The sequence below is a fragment of the Papaver somniferum genome, chromosome 4 (genome assembly GCF_003573695.1).
Source record: "Papaver somniferum cultivar HN1 chromosome 4, ASM357369v1, whole genome shotgun sequence".
NCBI lineage: Eukaryota > Viridiplantae > Streptophyta > Magnoliopsida > Ranunculales > Papaveraceae > Papaver > Papaver somniferum.
The window spans coordinates 73,102,550-73,119,301 of NC_039361.1; the positions used below are offsets into that span (position 1 = coordinate 73,102,550).

The following is a 16,752-nucleotide window of genomic DNA, read 5'->3' on the forward strand; positions in this document are numbered from 1 at the left end:
TCTCGCACCAAACAAATATTTTCTGATATCAGTCTGCTAGGGACATAGGCTGACTGCATTGGAGATATGATTTATCCATGTGTTTCTTCAGTCTAAGATAAATGAATTTTGAACTGATTTTGTAAACTGTATTACAAAGAGCAATATGACTGAAATCTTCTGGTTTTTTTGCTGGTTTGATCTTAGGAATTAAGGAGACTCTTGTGTTATTGATCTTCTTCAAGATATATCCAGAATGAAAGAAAGCCTGTATCATTTTACATACATCATCTTTAACCACTTGCCACTGAGATTGACAGAATCCTGGAGGAAAACCATCTGGACCAGGAGATGTCCAAGGTTCCGTTGTCATAAGAGCCTTATGGATTTCATGTTCATTTGGAATGGATGTAAGAGCATTGTTATCCTCTTCATTGATGCATAAGGGAATGTGCTGAAGAAAATGATAACTGTCTGAAGGATTAGAAGAAGAACTGATGTTCTTGAAATGGTTGACTAGAAGTTGCTCAATTGATGATTTATCTTTGCACCATGAACCATCTGGAGTGTAGTAGCATCTTTTCTGATGACTACACCCAAGAAGATCTAAAGACTATAAAAATACTTAACAATCTAGATTCATTCATAAACAAGAAAATAAATAGCAAGAAAGTAAAGATTGACACAAGTATGTAACGTGGTTCGTCCTTGAAGACCTACGTCCACGGGAAGAAGATGTATTCTTTATTATGATTATAGGTCTTACCCTTGAAGGAGCTACAAATATCTCTCAGACTTCTCATTCCTTCTCTATCTAGATCTTCCTCAGGAATTCTCTGTAGAAAGACCATCTAGGATTACATAAGTTGTCCATCTCCTGTTAAATGGACTGGTATTTATAGGTAAATAAGACTCGTGGAGGTGGGGCCTCGCCGAGTGCACGATGTTTGTCGTCTTCTTCCTTAGGGCTTCGGGCGATCCTCTATACTATCCTTCGTGATGATACGCTAGGTTCCTAGCCGAGCCATCTCGCCTTGTGCATCTTCGTGATGTCTGTCCGAGTAACTTTGTGTTGTATCATCTTCGAGTTATAGTATAAGTCGTCCTAATCCTCTAGGGTGTTATAGACTCGCTCACGCCTCTTCTGATCCTTCATTAAATGTGGTTCTCCTTTTTAGACTTGACAGTCTGAGCAGATTAGACCACTCCTTACACTCGTCATTAATGTAACGTTTGTAGCAGGCATCTCGATTCAGACGAACCACTTTATGTGGTATGATTTGGTGCTTCTCTTTTATCATCTCATCATGAGATCATCCCTTAAGATGATGACACGTGGCGATCAGGTATTTTACCCTCATATTTTGCTCCTTTTCTTTGCAACGTGCCAAGGGCACGATGGGAAGAAAACTTCGTAACCTTTCCACCTTTTTCGCCACATCTGCATTTTAATTCGGTTATTACCGGCTGGACCTGAGGCGCCGTTTGATTATACATTGGTCCTTTATAAAATGTTTTGGGGCACGAGAAAGATGTATTTACTTTTTGTTCTCAGAGTCTAGAACTTTTTTGTTCTTTTCTTTCTCTGTCTTTTGCTGCTTCTCCTTAACTTCCTATCTATAAAAAGGTTCATTATGTCTGGGAGGAATTCTCTATCTGGAAGACGGTATGTTCTCTCCTCTTTATTGTTTTCACTTTCGTCGGTGGTTTACGCCGTTTTTTTGTGAACATTGTTTGTTCTTTACTGGTTTCCGCCATTGTTGTTCGTCTGTGGAGTTTATTAATGAATCGCCAATGGTGTTTTTAACTACCTTTTGACGTTTTTGGTTTGTAAACTTCTACTGGTATTCTGATTTCTCCTTTTGTTTGCTTTTTAGCAATACTGGAAAAAGTCCGATGGGAACTCAGGGCTCCGATCGTTCCTCCGAAATCTCAGACGAAGCTTTTCTGGAGTCAGTTCGAGTCCGACATCATCTCCAAAGATTTCAAATCTCCTTTGCTACTCCAGAAGGTCAGTTCGGTGTTCTCTCAAAGAAGTTGTTTTAGGATAACCCTTGTGGCCCTAACGAGATTATTGTTGTCGTTGGTCAACTTGACGCCGGCCTTTGTCTTCCTATGTACTGTCCGTTAGATTCTTTTTAGTATGAGATTTTGTGTAGGCTTGAACCTCAGCGAGCCATCTATCAGCCCAACGGTAATTTTTACCGGATCGCCCGAGAGTGTTCTCGCCGAAGCCAAGGTAAGATTACTGAGCATAAGTTAAATCAGTTCTTTCCTGAGCAGCAGGATTTGTATACTTCCGATTCCTTCATGGAGAACTATTGGTGTCATCAGTCGGACACGTATGATGGCTTCGGAATGGGGATTTCTGGGACTCAGAAAGCTATCCGAGGTCCTCGCCTTATGACTGACTTGGATCCTCCCGAGCCTACACAACGTTCGCTTCGTAAGACTCATGATACCAAGTGGCTTGTTGCTCCTATCCAAGTTATGGGTCCCTAAATATTTTGTTGGGACGAGCTTGGCAATGTTCTTCCCGGAATTCCTGAGATGCACCGCCATTTTCCCGTTTACAGGCCTTGGGATCTTGGGTGGGTCATTTCTCGAAGACGCCCACCATCATCTGCTCGAGGTATTGAAGATGTTAAGGTATAAATACTTAATAAACTCTTTCGTTTATGTATATATATTTCCCCTGTTTTATACCTTAGCATATGATGACATATTTTTGGCAGAGGATGAGGGTTACATATGGTTTTGGTGCCTCCATTACTCCTACTACCATAGCGGTGGCAGAGCATGTACTGGAGATGTATATTCGCGCCTTTTTTGGTGAGAATGATGTAATTGATCTTGTTGGTGAATTGTTTGATACCCTTGATAATCCTCAGTTTGAGGGTCCTATCAATCCGGGTGCAACTCCTTCTACTTCGGGTGTGCCTTTGTCTCAGGCGAGTCATCTCGCTGGCAGGGGTGCTCTTCCAAAAGCGAACATTCGAGCGAGTAATGTTACTCCGGGTGTGCGAAGTGGTTTCTCCGGTGGCTTTCTTTCTGCTCCAGGGGCCTCGTCAAGTGTTGGTCCCTATACTGTTGATTGGTGGTCCGAGGAGATGTCTCTCATATTTTCGGACGAGTATACTCAGATGAGCGAAGAAGAGCAAGCTCGTCTTCTGACCTCTCTAACCAAGCCCGCTCAGCGCCGAATTGTGGATAGGGTAAGTATCTTTCTTCGATTATCCTTGTAATCTTATGAGTTAGCAATTTGATTATTTATCTGTTGTCTGTGTTTCAGAGCAACAATTTGAGGATTGGCATGCTTGCCGAAGCTCGTATTTCTAGGAGACAAGTGAGGTCCTTGGACCATGAGAATCAGAATCTCCGTCGTGCTTTAGAGATACCCAGCAAGAGTCCTCTTCTTTTCGTCAAGATAAGAAGGAATTGGAAGGTATGTTTATTCTTCCTTGCCAAACTTCTTTTTGCTCCGTATTAGGTGTTAGGGTTCTGAATGAGTCCTTCTATTGAATAGTTATCGTCAAACAATTGGAGGAGAAGGTAGAAATTAATGCATGTAAGTATGCTAGGGGATTGTGCGATCTGAGACTTGATGTAAGTTCTCGTCAGTGTAAGATTGATTCCTTGGAACAGGAAAATGCGCAACTCCAGATAGATACAGATGTTCATCGAGATCGCATCGTCGAGCTTCGTGCGATGCTAGAAAATTCTAAGAAGGTGGTTGTTGATCGTGCTGAGATTATTAAGTTGCTTCGAGCACATAAAGATGAGCTTATTGAAAAGCAGTCTGATCACTTGCCCCGGCTGGCTCAAGCTAGTGAGGACAGGGAAGAGCTTTTTCGTCTCAAGCGAGAGTTCATACGTCTTGAGAGGGAACGTGATGAGCCTGTGTTATCATGTCCACAGGGTGATGCTGCTATTATGCCTATTGAGGCACGAATTATTGACATAGATAGTCAAAAATCTCGAGTGGAGCAGACCTTGGCCTCTGTGTTAATTGAACATGAAGGTTACTTGATAGTAATTTTATATGTGTGTGATCCTCACATGTTTCCTCCTATCTCACTTTATTGCTTCATGTTTCTTGCAGAGGCTCGTAAGCGCAATGCAGAGTTGGAGGAGCAATTGGAGGAGATGAGGGTTGCCAGGAAAAATCTCGATAAGGAGCTCAATCCGCTGGTTAATGAACATGAACACGAGTTGGAGGCTGAACGTGCTGATAAGAATCAGAAGCTCAACAATCTTCATGCGGAGTATAAGGTCATGATGACTAATGCCTGCAAGGCCGACGTTCTTCGCGAGCGTCAAAGGGTTGCTGCAATGAGTGCGTCCACTGTGGTTCAGCCTTCACCCGTCCAATCCGAAGCCGAGCAAGTTTCTCCTAACGTTGCTGAACGCGAAGATCGGATGGATACAAATGGTGGTGTTCCTGGCGATGAACAAGCTTAAACTTCGTGCGAGCCGATGTTGGCCTTAGCTTGTTGTTATCTTTGTTTATATTTTGCTATACTTATCCCTCGTGATGTGACCGAGGTGTTTTCATAGAAACAATGTTCCTTCATCGTGTCATCTAGGGGATGGTGTATAACTTTTTTTGGTTTAAATTAGTAGGTTGGCTGACCAACTTCTTCTTTTATTTAACATTTCTGTGAATGTTTCAGTAAGTCCTCATGTGTTGGAGGCCATGGTACTTCTTGATGAACCAGGTGTTTATAAGTAGAATTTTCTTTACTTATATTATTCGACCAATACCTTCTTGAGTTTGAAGGGAAGTTCCACTTTTATTTTAGTTCCAACCATGGGCGGCCGAGCCAAGGAGTGATCAGTTCCTTAATTGGATGTGTCATATCTTACGGTGTTGGATTCTTAGCATGGTGTAACTTCCTTCTTGTATTTGGTCTTGCCCCTTTATTTTTGGGTTAGTACTTTAATAATGTCATTTTTAGGTTACACTGCTTTTCTTAATGGCCGAGTTCGGGACTCATTATTCTTTGGAGATTTTTTATACCTCAGTTGAGTGTTCCTCTCCTTAGCCGTAGGGGGGTCGCTCAATTCTGGATATTTCCTGTTGTGTTAGGACATCATCCGATTTCATGATCGTGATGGAATTACCTTAGGCATTTTCCCTTTTAGGTAGCTTAGGGTGTCCCCCGCTTCATCTGGTTTAATGAACGAGATGGCATTACCTTAGGTCTATTTCCGTCTGGGGCAGCTTGGGTGTTGGACCCGCATCATTCTTAATAGGATGGAAGGTGTGGGTAGCATCGTGTCATATATTTGATGGGCTTTGTGTTTATCGTGCGAGAATGCATATGCAACAAGGACGTAAATAAAAATAAAAGAAAATGCCTTAAATAAAATATTGGCAAAAGTAGTAATTTTATTATCTCTAAAAGAGGGCGTCTGTGAGCCCTTAGTAAATTTGTGTAAGGTTCATAACCTTGTTACAAGTAGGGATAGAACCCATTCTTCAAAATTTAACCTTTTGGAAGGCTTTTTAAGCACCACATGCTCATTTGGAATTTTGATATTCCAAAAAGATGTTTTGGTTTCGTGCTCCACTCTCATTGTTTCATGAGACGACTCGGTTTGAGTTGCTCTTGTTCTGGCGAGGTGTTCCTCCGAACCATTTCGCTTTTAACGGGTTCATTTTCCGTCCGAGCTGCCAGCTGTTGGCTTGCCCGTTCTGTTTTGTACATGTCCGAACCTTCTCGGGCTAGGATCTTTTTTCGATCCCTAAGTTTGTCCATTGGGATCGCGTTAGTGTGGACCATCGGGGCTTTTCCCTTGTCATGTGTTGATTGTTTTGGCTGAATTTGGCCAACGAGCTGTAATTCAGAGACTCGCCTCCATGTTGTATAGTATCTATCGTCAGCCACTCGAGATTATGTATTATTATCATCATTTTGCGGGGTCGCCTCGAGACCATATCGTCTTCTGATATATGGCCGAGGATCGAGGGAAGGCCATAGATTTATAGCATGTGCCAAACCTCATATTTTTTCTTCTGGACATTCTTTTTCGTCCTCCTTATCATAAAATGTTTTCTTGTCTCCTGGTGATCTTGACCAGGGTTGGTACTTGATCCCAAGCTGTCCGATTTGGACCCTCCATATGGATACCCTTTTGGTGTCTTCAGTATAGTTATGCTTGAATTATGTCACGTTTCTAGTGACAATAGTCACAATGTGCTTTTGGAAGTAATTTCGCCACTTGTGCATGACATATATTAGTGATGGTATAATTTTCTCCTTCTTCGAATAATTCTTCTCTGTTGGTTTCAGAATTCTCTTTATGGAGCGGACCCCCCTTTCTGTATTTTCCTTGATTTGGGTCATTACCGCACTAATGGATATGTTGGTAGCAGTTAAGTAGACGAAAATTCTCTCATCTGCCTTTTCTTTTATCGAAGGCACGATTAGTTTGCCTTCCGACTTTGTTGCTTTATTTTCTAGCTCAGGCGTTGTGCCTTTATCGAGGGGACCTTGTGAGGTGTTTCCCCTAGTTTCTTCTTCAAGGAGGATATGCTTGTACCCAGAGTAGCTATTCATTAGTGATAACAATTCTAAACTAGGCGCTACATCAATGAGTCGCCCGATGTTATCTTTTGTGATTGGGGGGTCCAATCTTCCCTCCCCATCATTGGGAAGGTTCTGCAGGAGTTTTGATGACACTTCTTTTTTCAAGACAGATGTAATGTCTGGGTTCTCAGCCTCGTTTGTGCTCGTCATGTAGACACTTGCATTTTCTTTGCCTCTTGCCTTATCCTTCTTGTTTTTTGACGAATTCACCCTTTGTTCACCATTTTGTACGTCCATATTGTAACAGTATTTATCTTCGTCTGAGTCACCTTGGATTTCGGCGATTCCACCAGATGTGGGAAACCTTAGTTTCTGATGGTATGTCGAGGCAACTCCTTTGATCCCATGGATCCAGGATCGCCCGATGATGACAGTGTATGGTGAAATTACGTCCACTACGCAAAATGTGGTGAGTGTAAGGATTGCTCCTATACGAATTTCCAGAGTTATTTCTCCTCTTGGGCGGGTAGATGAGCCATTGAATCCAAATTTGTTATAAGTGGACGGTATTAAACATTCATCTCTTAGGCCCATCTGTTTGAATGTTTCATAGAATAGGATTTCAACAGAACTTCCTCCGTCTAGTATACTTTAGGCATTTCCCATGGCAATCCTTTAAGTTTTTCATCTACTCCTTCGGTTTCGGGGAGTGCAATGGCCATTGTGACCACTAATGGGTCATTGTGATTTTGTCCATTATCCGGTGCTTCGAAGGCTGAGAATGTTATGTGGATTTTCATCCAATCCTCCATGGGAGGTTCCTTGGACACGCAGAAAAGTTCTTCTCCTTGGAAGTTGCGTTTATGGATTCGCCATGTAATATTTGCATCTGGCATAGTGACTGCCGAGTGCGAAATTGTATTGCACCCCGAGTATTGCGCCTCGCGTGGTATTTCTGCACGATGTACGGGTGGTCCTGCCACTGATTGGATCGCTGGCTGCGCGATGTACTCCGGAACCTTTCCTTCATCAACCAGATCATGCACTACCTTTTTCAGGTCTCTGCATGAATCTTTTGGGTGACTATGGAACTGATGGAATTCACAAAAGTTTGTTCTATTTTTTGTACGTTCTGGCTATTGCCCCATATTCCATGGATAGGTGATTTTGTATTTTCCTTCAATCTTCTTGAAGATTTCGTATATGGAAGTATTCAACTTTGTGTATACTGGGTCCACAAACTTCTCTTTCTTCGGTTGGGCTTGGTCTCGCCCTCTCCATCCTCCACTTCGATGTGTATCGAAATGGGTTGACCATTGTTGGGTCGTCCGGCTCCTCGGATGGGTGGTTGAGGGTCCTGTGGTTCTACCACATTGGCTCCCCTACTAGTTCCTTTCACCAATTTATCATAGGTTCCATCTTGGAGTTCTTCCAAGGCTATGTAGTCCTCCTGGATCTCCCTTAGTTTTCCCAGATTCGGCGGCATAGTTTCGTACATTCGAACGAATATAGGATCTGTTTTCCTCAAAATATTTTTAAATCCTAAGATCGTGTAAGCCTCTGGGACTCTCCCGATCTCGGCACATAATTTTCTCCAGCGAGCCACCAGGGATCTGAGGGACGCGTTTGGTCCTCGGGCGAGTTGAAATAACATATCAATTTCTGGCTTGACTCGGCTATTATGTATGTACGCCTCGAGAAACAATTCTGTTAAATGGTCAAAGTATTTGACCGACTTCTTGGGTAGGTTGTTGAACCACATCAGGGCCTCGTCTTTTAGACTAACTGGAAATAATCTACACATTACTATGTCGTAATGGTTCCATTGAGTTAACGTCATTCTGTAAGATCTGAGATGTTCTATGGCATCTCCAGTCCCATTGAAGGGAGTCCCAAATGTAGGCAGCGAACATTTCCTTGGAAATGGCTTGGATAACATGATCCTTGATAGTGGAGATTGCCCTACTTCTTGTACGACTTCCGCCAGTTTTTTGCCTTCTCGCCTTCCTGTTGCCTCTTTGCGCATAGCTTTAAGGTGGCAAATTCGGGCTTGTAACTGATCGTCTATTAGTCGCCTTTCGACCTTATTTTTTCATCCTTCTTTCCTTTCGGGTGAGAACGAGGTTTCGGGATGGCGATATCTGGATCGCCCCGAATCTTCTTCGGGTGGCTCAGCGTATGAGCGAGTGGATTTTTCCTTCGTGGTTTCCCCTCGCCTAGGGTTAGTGACCACGATATTCTCAGGGATATTCTGACTACTAGGTTCATCCTTTTTTATTCGTTCTCGCCTATGTTTCGAGTCAACGTCGGACGAACCTTCCGAGGGATATTCGTCCTTGTTTATGATTTTTTTGTTCCCCTTGGGGAATTGTTCCTCTGTTTCCTCGTTCGGGGTATTCAGGACATTGACTCGCTCGTCGTCTTGCAAGTTCTCAAATGGATTTTCTTCTTCGGTAATCTCTTCGTGAGACACCTTTTTATTTGGTTTTTGTTTTAGCCTACGGCTCCTCTGTTCTAGCTTCTTGTTTCGCCTTTCTAGCTTAGCAATTCTCTCGTCCTGGGCTCTTTGTGCCCTCAGGATGGTGGCAATCGTCATTGCAGTATCTCCGAAGTCAGAAGGATTTTCCTTCTGTAGGCCTCGGATTGGTATTTGCCTTGGAATATCATTAAACCCTCCTGGTTGAGTTAGATGGACATCGTCTTGTCCTTCGAAGGGATTTCCTTCTTGGTCAGAGCTAGAGTTATCAATTAGACCTTATCTATGTTGCTCCTGGGATTGTCCCTCTCTTGGGACTGCACCATTGTGCATTGGATCGCCTAACTCTATGTCATATAGACCTTCTGATGGGGCTCCACCAGTATCACCAGGGTTCGTCCGAGTGGATCGTCTTGTCACCATGGCTTTCCCTGCAACATATGCAATTATTTTAATTTGTCTAGTACATAAAGACTTTATCATAGTTCAGACTGAACATTTCTAGTATATAAAGACTTTATCATAAAATTTTGTAAGACATGTGAAAATATCAAAACATTCCTCCTTTTCGTAGAGTAAAGTGGTGGGCCAAGGGTATCGTTCTTTGTCTCTTCTTGAGAGAAATTCCCCTCTCTACACGTCACTTTCTCGTACTTCGGGGGGATGAGATCATGATGACCTCAGAGTATCTTTCACTTATGGAAAATATCTCTGTGTCCTTTGAACTCTTGGTTTTCATCAAACTTTTAGCTTGAAAATTGATTGTTTACTCATTAATCTTTCCCCTTGACTTAGATTTGAGTTTCTAAGAAGAAGATCTTGGATTATTTTGAGTTTTTCCTTTGAAAATCATGTAAAGCTTGTCATTTCAACTTCCATGAAATGATATTTTCACTCATGAAGTTTACTGACTATGAATCTTTCCCAACTCTTTCATAGAGGAGATCGCTTGAATGGTGTTTTGAAGTGCTTGTGACTCCATTTTCCCTCCGATCTTCAAATATCTTGAGTATCTTTAGGAAGACATAAGAAATCTTAAAAGATGAAAATTTCAACGAAAAAATAGAGAAAAGAGTGTATATCTGCGGATCTCGAGGGTCATCAGAACTTCAGATCTTGTAGATCGTGAATGAGTCCGAGATCTACTCGTGCATCTTGACAGAACTTTACACAGTGGTATGAAATCCACCTTTTCTTAGAGAAATTATGAAAATAATATAGAGTTGTTTTAGTGAGATAGATTATATCTTCATACCTCCCTGTTTCTAGCGCCAAAATGTAGTAGCATCTTTTCTGATGACTACACCCAAGAAGATCTAAAGACTATAAAACTAGTTAACAAGCTAGATTCATTTATAAACAAGAAAATAAATAGCAAGAAAGTAAAGATTGACCCAATTATGTAACGTGGTTCGCCAATGAAGACCTACGTCCACGGGAAGATGTATTCTTTATTATGATTATAGGTCTTACCCTTCAAGGAGCTATAAATATCTCTCAGACTTCTCACTCCTTCTCTATCTAGATCTTCCTCGGGAATTCTCTGTAGAAAGACCATCTAGGATTGCATAAGTTGTCCATCTTATGTTACATGGACCGGTATATATAGGTAAATAAGACTCGTGAAGGTGGGGCCTCGCCGAGTGCACGATGTTTGTCGTCTTCTTCCTTAGGGCTTCGGGCGATCCTCTATACTATCCTTCGTGATGATACGATAGGTTCCTCTCCGAGACATCTCGCCTTATGCATCTTCGTGTTGTCTGTCCAAGTAACTTCGTGATGTATCATCTTCGGGTTATAGTATAGGTCGTCCGAATCCTCTAGGGTTTATAGACTCGCTCACACCTCTTCTGATCCTTCATTAAATGCGGTTCTCCTATTTATACTTGACCGTCTGAGCAGATTAGACCACTCCTTACACGCGTCATTCATGTAACGTTTGTAGCAGGCGTCTCGATTCAGACGAACCACTTTATGTGGTATGATTTGGTGCTTCTCTTTTATCATCTCATCATGAGATCATCCCTTAAGATGATGACACGTGGAGATCGGGTATTTTACCCTCACATGGAGCTTGAAGAGAGTCAATCATATTTCTAACTCTTCTTTGATTAGCTCTTATATGAAAGTATTTTGAATTCTTGTCCATATCATTATAAAATTTATCCCTTTCTTTCTGTCTATTTGAACTAGTTTGAATATCATTTAGAACTTCTATTTGTTTCTCCAAAGCAGTCACATTACTTGTTTGGTTTCCTTGTATATCAACTGATTGTAATTTAGATAATTCAAGTTGAAGATCAGAGATCCTTGAATGAATATTCCCGTAAGTAGACTTACTCCAATTAGACAGAAGATGCCTAGTATTGGATTGTTTATCAGACAAAACATAAGCTGCAGAACCTGTAATGTGATAGACACATTTTTGTGTTTAATTTGATCTTAATACTATATATTGTTGGCACTCGAGTTTGTACTAATTTTGGTGTTTTATGTGTTTTTAGGCACCTTTGGAAAATAAACATTTTTTAGAAAATTCGGCTCGAAAAGTTGGTAAAAGCCCAGGAGGACACGTGTTATTCGGACTCTCACCGTTGGATAAGGGGAAACTCAATTACTAAGGGGCACCCCAGGTCACCCCAAAAGGCATCTGCTATTCTCACCCCAGTACAGGATTAGGGGAAGGTCATGTTCTCCATTTGAATTTTGTTTTTGGCGGGAAAATGGAGAACACTTCTGCAGATTTTTGATTGAATTGTTGAACGTGTTCTAGGAGATTCAATGGCTGATTTTTGGTAGATAGTTGTGATATGGCCTATTAAACACACTGTGGGCGTTTTGTTCGACCAAAATTGGATAGAATCAGCTAAACAATTCACGGGTTGAAAATATGGCAGTTCGTGTATATCACGGGTTTCACGTGATTTGGAGAAGATTCAACGTGTTTTGTACGTGCATGGAAGACCCTCACAGCCTGTTGGAGCGTGAAGGATTTAAATATGGTAATTTGTAGGCTTGAAAACGCGTGAGCAGATGAAACAGGAAAGAAAATATTCCCACAAATATTTTCTTTACTTCCGAGTTAAAGAGAATTATATGGAGTGAATGAGCGAGATTCGATGGGTCTGTTGGCTATAAATAGGTTGCTGGGGTTGAGTAGAAAGGGTGTCGAGAGCCTGGGGGGCTGAGGAGAGCCAGAGAAGAAGAAATTCGAGTTTCCCAAACTCGATTTCTGCTGCTGCTGCTGAAGAACATGAAGAACACGAAGAACGTACCTGCACCAGCAGTCGTTTTTCTACAATAATAACGACTCACAACTGTGGGTCGTACATCAGGCAGACTTATTTGCTACAGCGTTTACGACACAGCTGCAGCAGTCTTATTTTGTCACTGAGGGTCGTAGTTCTCTGGTTTGTAACAAATATAATTGTTACAAACCCGGTTTTATTGTATTTCTCATATTCTCATCATTTGTAAACCAATTTTGAGCATCAATGAAATATTTTGAGAGGTTTTCCAACATGATGAGTGGCTAATTCCCTCGTAACCAAGGCAATGGAGGAAGCTATTCACGCAACATAAATGGGTAACTATTTCATTTAATTATATAATTCACCTAATCGCTGCTTTTACAGAGTTTTAAATTATTTGAATGATTGTCTTAATTATTTGTTATTCAGTTTGATAGGTTATGCTTGGTTTAATCTCTTGATAATCTATGCTTAAGGTTTACAAATAATGTTTGAGAATCTGTATGATTGATAGTGAATTAAAGATAAAGAGGACTTAAGAATTGAATAGAGTTTTGAAATATTTATCATTCAATTTTGCATAATAGTGGAATCTAGTGTCTTGGTTACCTCTCGCACCCATTGTTAATATTTTTGTATATATAATTTTATCAAATTTAAATTTAATCTTCACAAGTCCGAAGTTTGAACCTCATTACTACAACATCATCAAAAAATATCATTTTGGCGCCGCCGACGCGGATTTGTGCTTAGGTAGAATTTTTAGGTTTTTATTATTTTTTATTATTCCATTTGTTCTTTTTACGTCTCTTTGGTTGTGTCTTTGTATTACAGGTTTGAAGTTGGATACTAAAGACCTTGGAATCAAAGCTTAAAGCTAAAAGAGAAGGAAAAAAGACAAAGCAAAAAAATAAAGAAAAAGAGAAAAAAAGAGAGAGATTTTTTATTTTTATTTTTTAAGAGACTTTCCATTTTTTTTTTGTAATTATTATTATTTTTTTTTTATTTCTTTTCATTGGACTGGACTTTGGACAATTTATTTTAATTTAAACCCTACGGAAGGGTTATATAAAAAAAATTAAATATAAACTGTTTGCAGGGAAGGACGACGATTACAATATCGTCTCGGCCCCTCGGGTTCGCACATGACAGGAGTCGTGGCCCGAGTCGACTTCAGCGGTTCTTCGCCCGTCTGGTACGGGAGGTAAACTTCTAAACACCCGCGAATCTCCTGTCAGCGGGTTTACTATCTGCCTTAAGGTGATATATGTTGAGGACTGAACGACTGTTTAATTTCCTAGTAAAGGGAAGGCTGGCCAATAAGATAAGGGTTCGGATTTCATCACCGTTCCCTTCTTGCCCGCCTTAGGTAAACGAAACCTAACGCGAACCCAAGCTTAAAATTTGATTAGAACGAGACCGATAGGGTAACGAGCTTAGTAGGAAAGTCGTTCGAAAAATATTGGTTACTCTTTTAGCATACTTCGAAGTTCATGATGGTTTCTGTGAGTTGAATGCGTGACTGCGCCGCCTTGTGATAGGGTGAGGCCTTGGGTATCAAAGCTCCACTGAGCTTCCCTCGCCTCAATTCAACTTACTTTGACTCGGATTGATTCCAGAGGGGTTCTTAAATTGTAACGAATTCCCTTTCGAAGGATTAGAAGCTGGTCTAGAAACAATCTAAGTGGAGCCATCATGCTTTTTGTTTGCTAGATCATAGGTTTGATTTGGTCGAGTCAGCCTTGTTTGTGATTGTGTAGAATTCCCTTGCAATTAAGAATGTCGAACTGGTATGATAGAAGCCAATACAATGATTATCGACCTGAATTTGAATATGGACATCATCCTTTTATGACCATGTGGGAATAGTGTTGGGAACGCCATCCTTTTCAAGGTTATGGTTCATACCATAGTGAGCCCAATTACTATCCACACGCGAATTGGTCTTACGAGCAAGAAAATCAGGAACATTAGTACTGTTACGCGTTTTTGGAAACTATCCTGATTATGATATTTGAACCTGTTCCTTCTCTAGAAGAGACCCAACAACGGATTAAAAGGACGTATAAACGTTTAGTTGCAATGAATAGTTTAAAAGAAGAGTGTACACGGTATTCTGAGATGATAAACGAGAGTAGTGAACGTATAAGTGTTATGCTCAGTGAAATTCAGGCACGTCTAGAGGCAGAAAATGAACAGTTAGCTAATGCTGCTCGAAATGATCTAAATTTCCAAAATAGTGTTTCTAATTCTACCCTTGATATCAATAGTGAATATTTGCCTAATTTAGAGGACGAGGTTAGAATAAAAGACACTACTTATTTAGATAAGGTTCAATCATCTTCGTACTATTATGATGAGGATAGTAGTAATGAAGAATCTGAAATGTGTAGGCATAGTGATCAGGAATCTATTAATCCAATTGAGCTTTATAATGATTCTAGTTCAAATCCAAATAATTTTTATGATTATTCACCTATTCAAAAGGACGAGGATTTGATTAGGGATACCACCGTTTTAGACGATGTAGTTTTTTCTTTTGATTACGAAGCCGATAATGCTTTAGAGGAACGGGTTTATTCCGAAAATGTTGTTTTAGAGTCTAGCGACTTAGAAACAATAGTCTTAGACGAAGAAAATGAACTCGTAGAGCTATTAAATATGAGTGAGGATGCGTCACTTGAGTATAACCTCGAAGAAGAAATTGACTATTTTCAGGATTCCAATGATCTAGAAATTAAGGAAATTGTAGCTAGTCTATCTAGAGATACCCAAAAATCTAAGTTTGGGGGTGATTATCATTCTCCTTGTGCCATACCTTTAGCTCTTACAGAGATCCCTCATTTTGGACTTGATATCTCTGCCTCGACCATTTTACAAGATTACCTTCATACTCGTTTTCCCGAACCTAATGATGTCCAGGAAGAAGTTCAGTCGTTAGAAACCCATCCTCTGGTTGATGTGGTTTGCCCAGGCTATGATACCCAGATTGACTTTGTTTTCCCACCAAATAGTTTTCTTCCAAATGTGGGAACGTTTATATTTCAAATGTGTCGAATATTGTTGTGAGACTAAACCTAAATGCTTTAGGAAATTAGAATCGACACATTTGCTTAAGAGTGACCACTACTCTCATTGTGGTCAATTTTGTAAGTCAAATCTTATTGACTTAGAGGATCCTCAGTTATTTAGGTTATTATTGTGCGCTTCTAAGATCATATTTGAGTTTTTAGACTCTAGGACCTAATGATTCGGATCCCACCTATGAAGAAACGCCAATGAAAATATTTTTTAGACCCTTTCTAGAACCTGAACCTGAACCACAATTAGATATAAATTCTTAATCAGGACACTAGGTAAGGGCATGCTAGTCTTGTTCATTTTCTTGGTTTACTGCAGTTTCCTTTGGTCAGCTCTTTTTGGTTTTGAAGACCCACAGTTATTTCGGCTGTTACTTTTTGATTCTATGAGGTGACTAATTCCTTCCGATGTCTGGATGAAGACTTTAAACTTAGCACTTCTTGGGAGGTAACCCAATCTCATGCGACACGGTAATATCTTTCCTTAACTCTTTTGCTTCAAATGGTAACAGTTTCTCCTTGTTCATATGCTTTTAATTTTATCTTTAGAACATTGAGGACAATGTTAGATTTAAGTTTGGGGGTATGGGAGAAACTTTTTAGTTGCACTTTTGAAACTTCTAGCGTCACATGGTATCTGGTTAGCTAAGTTTACATTGTTTCTCACCGAAAAGATATAAATTGGAATGCTAGAGATAACAACTTATTGAGACATTAGAGAAAAAGACATTGAGATCCTTGAAATTCAGGAGAGAACTTGTTCCTTTTAGAGGGTAACCGTGATGGACCTAACCATACATGATGGAAAGGCAAGTAGGTCAGGGAAATGCCAGAAAGACAAAGCAACCTCACAATGTAGTCTTAGTTACTGGATTGCGACTCTCTCTCAGTAGAAACTTATCATCATCAACAAGCGGAGCGACATCAAAATCTATGAAAAAAGTTGAAGACGTTTTAGGTTTAGAAGCAACAATATAAGAGAATAATTCAAAAATCAAAGTTGAAGTTATAAGAGCAAATGATATAAGTTGTTAGAATCCATGATACCAAGACATCACAAGTTGCGAAGATCCAAGTTTTGAAAGTCCTTCTCTCATGGCCATGTAAATTTTTGTCTTGTAATTTTTTGTTTTCAAAAAAAAAAAATGAAAAATGAAAAAAAAAATGAAACATCATTACGTTCTTTTTGTTCAATAAGGCCATAGGGAATAAGAAATTTATAAAGCAAGAAATCGAAGAGAAGAGTTAATTGTCAAGGTTCTATGAGGTTCGAGAGTTTATCATCAACAGTTGAAGACCGAAGAAGGCGTTGTTTCTACTGAGCACTGTGAGAGAGTCGAAGAAAGATGCATTTTGGTTGCTTTGTTAGTCTGCTTTCAATCTGGCACAAGATCTTTCTAGCACTGGTTTAACTCATCACACGTAATTATTCC

At 40.2% G+C, this 16,752-nt stretch overlaps 1 protein-coding gene across 1 annotated transcript; it reads right to left on the reverse strand.

Moving 5' to 3' along the window:
• Positions 1–7,153: 7,153 nt before the first annotated feature.
• On the reverse strand, positions 7,154–8,538 carry LOC113272684. Its single transcript, XM_026522488.1, has 2 exons — positions 7,742–8,538; positions 7,154–7,595 (listed from the first exon to the last, which is right to left on the reverse strand). The coding sequence occupies exons 1-2, from the start codon at positions 8,536–8,538 to the stop codon at positions 7,154–7,156; spliced, it is 1,239 nt and encodes a 412-aa protein (XP_026378273.1).
• Between the last annotated feature and the right edge of the window lie 8,214 nt (positions 8,539–16,752).

Bases quoted from the DNA above. Each gene is read 5' to 3' on its own strand.
- LOC113272684 (XM_026522488.1), bottom strand. From the start codon at position 8,538: ATGCGCAAAGAGGCAACAGGAAGGCGAGAAGGCAAAAAACTGGCGGAA. The intron at 7,596-7,741 runs GTATACACAAAG...TCAGTTCCATAG, and splicing joins AAGAGAAGTTTGTGGACCCA to TCACCCAAAAGATTCATGCA.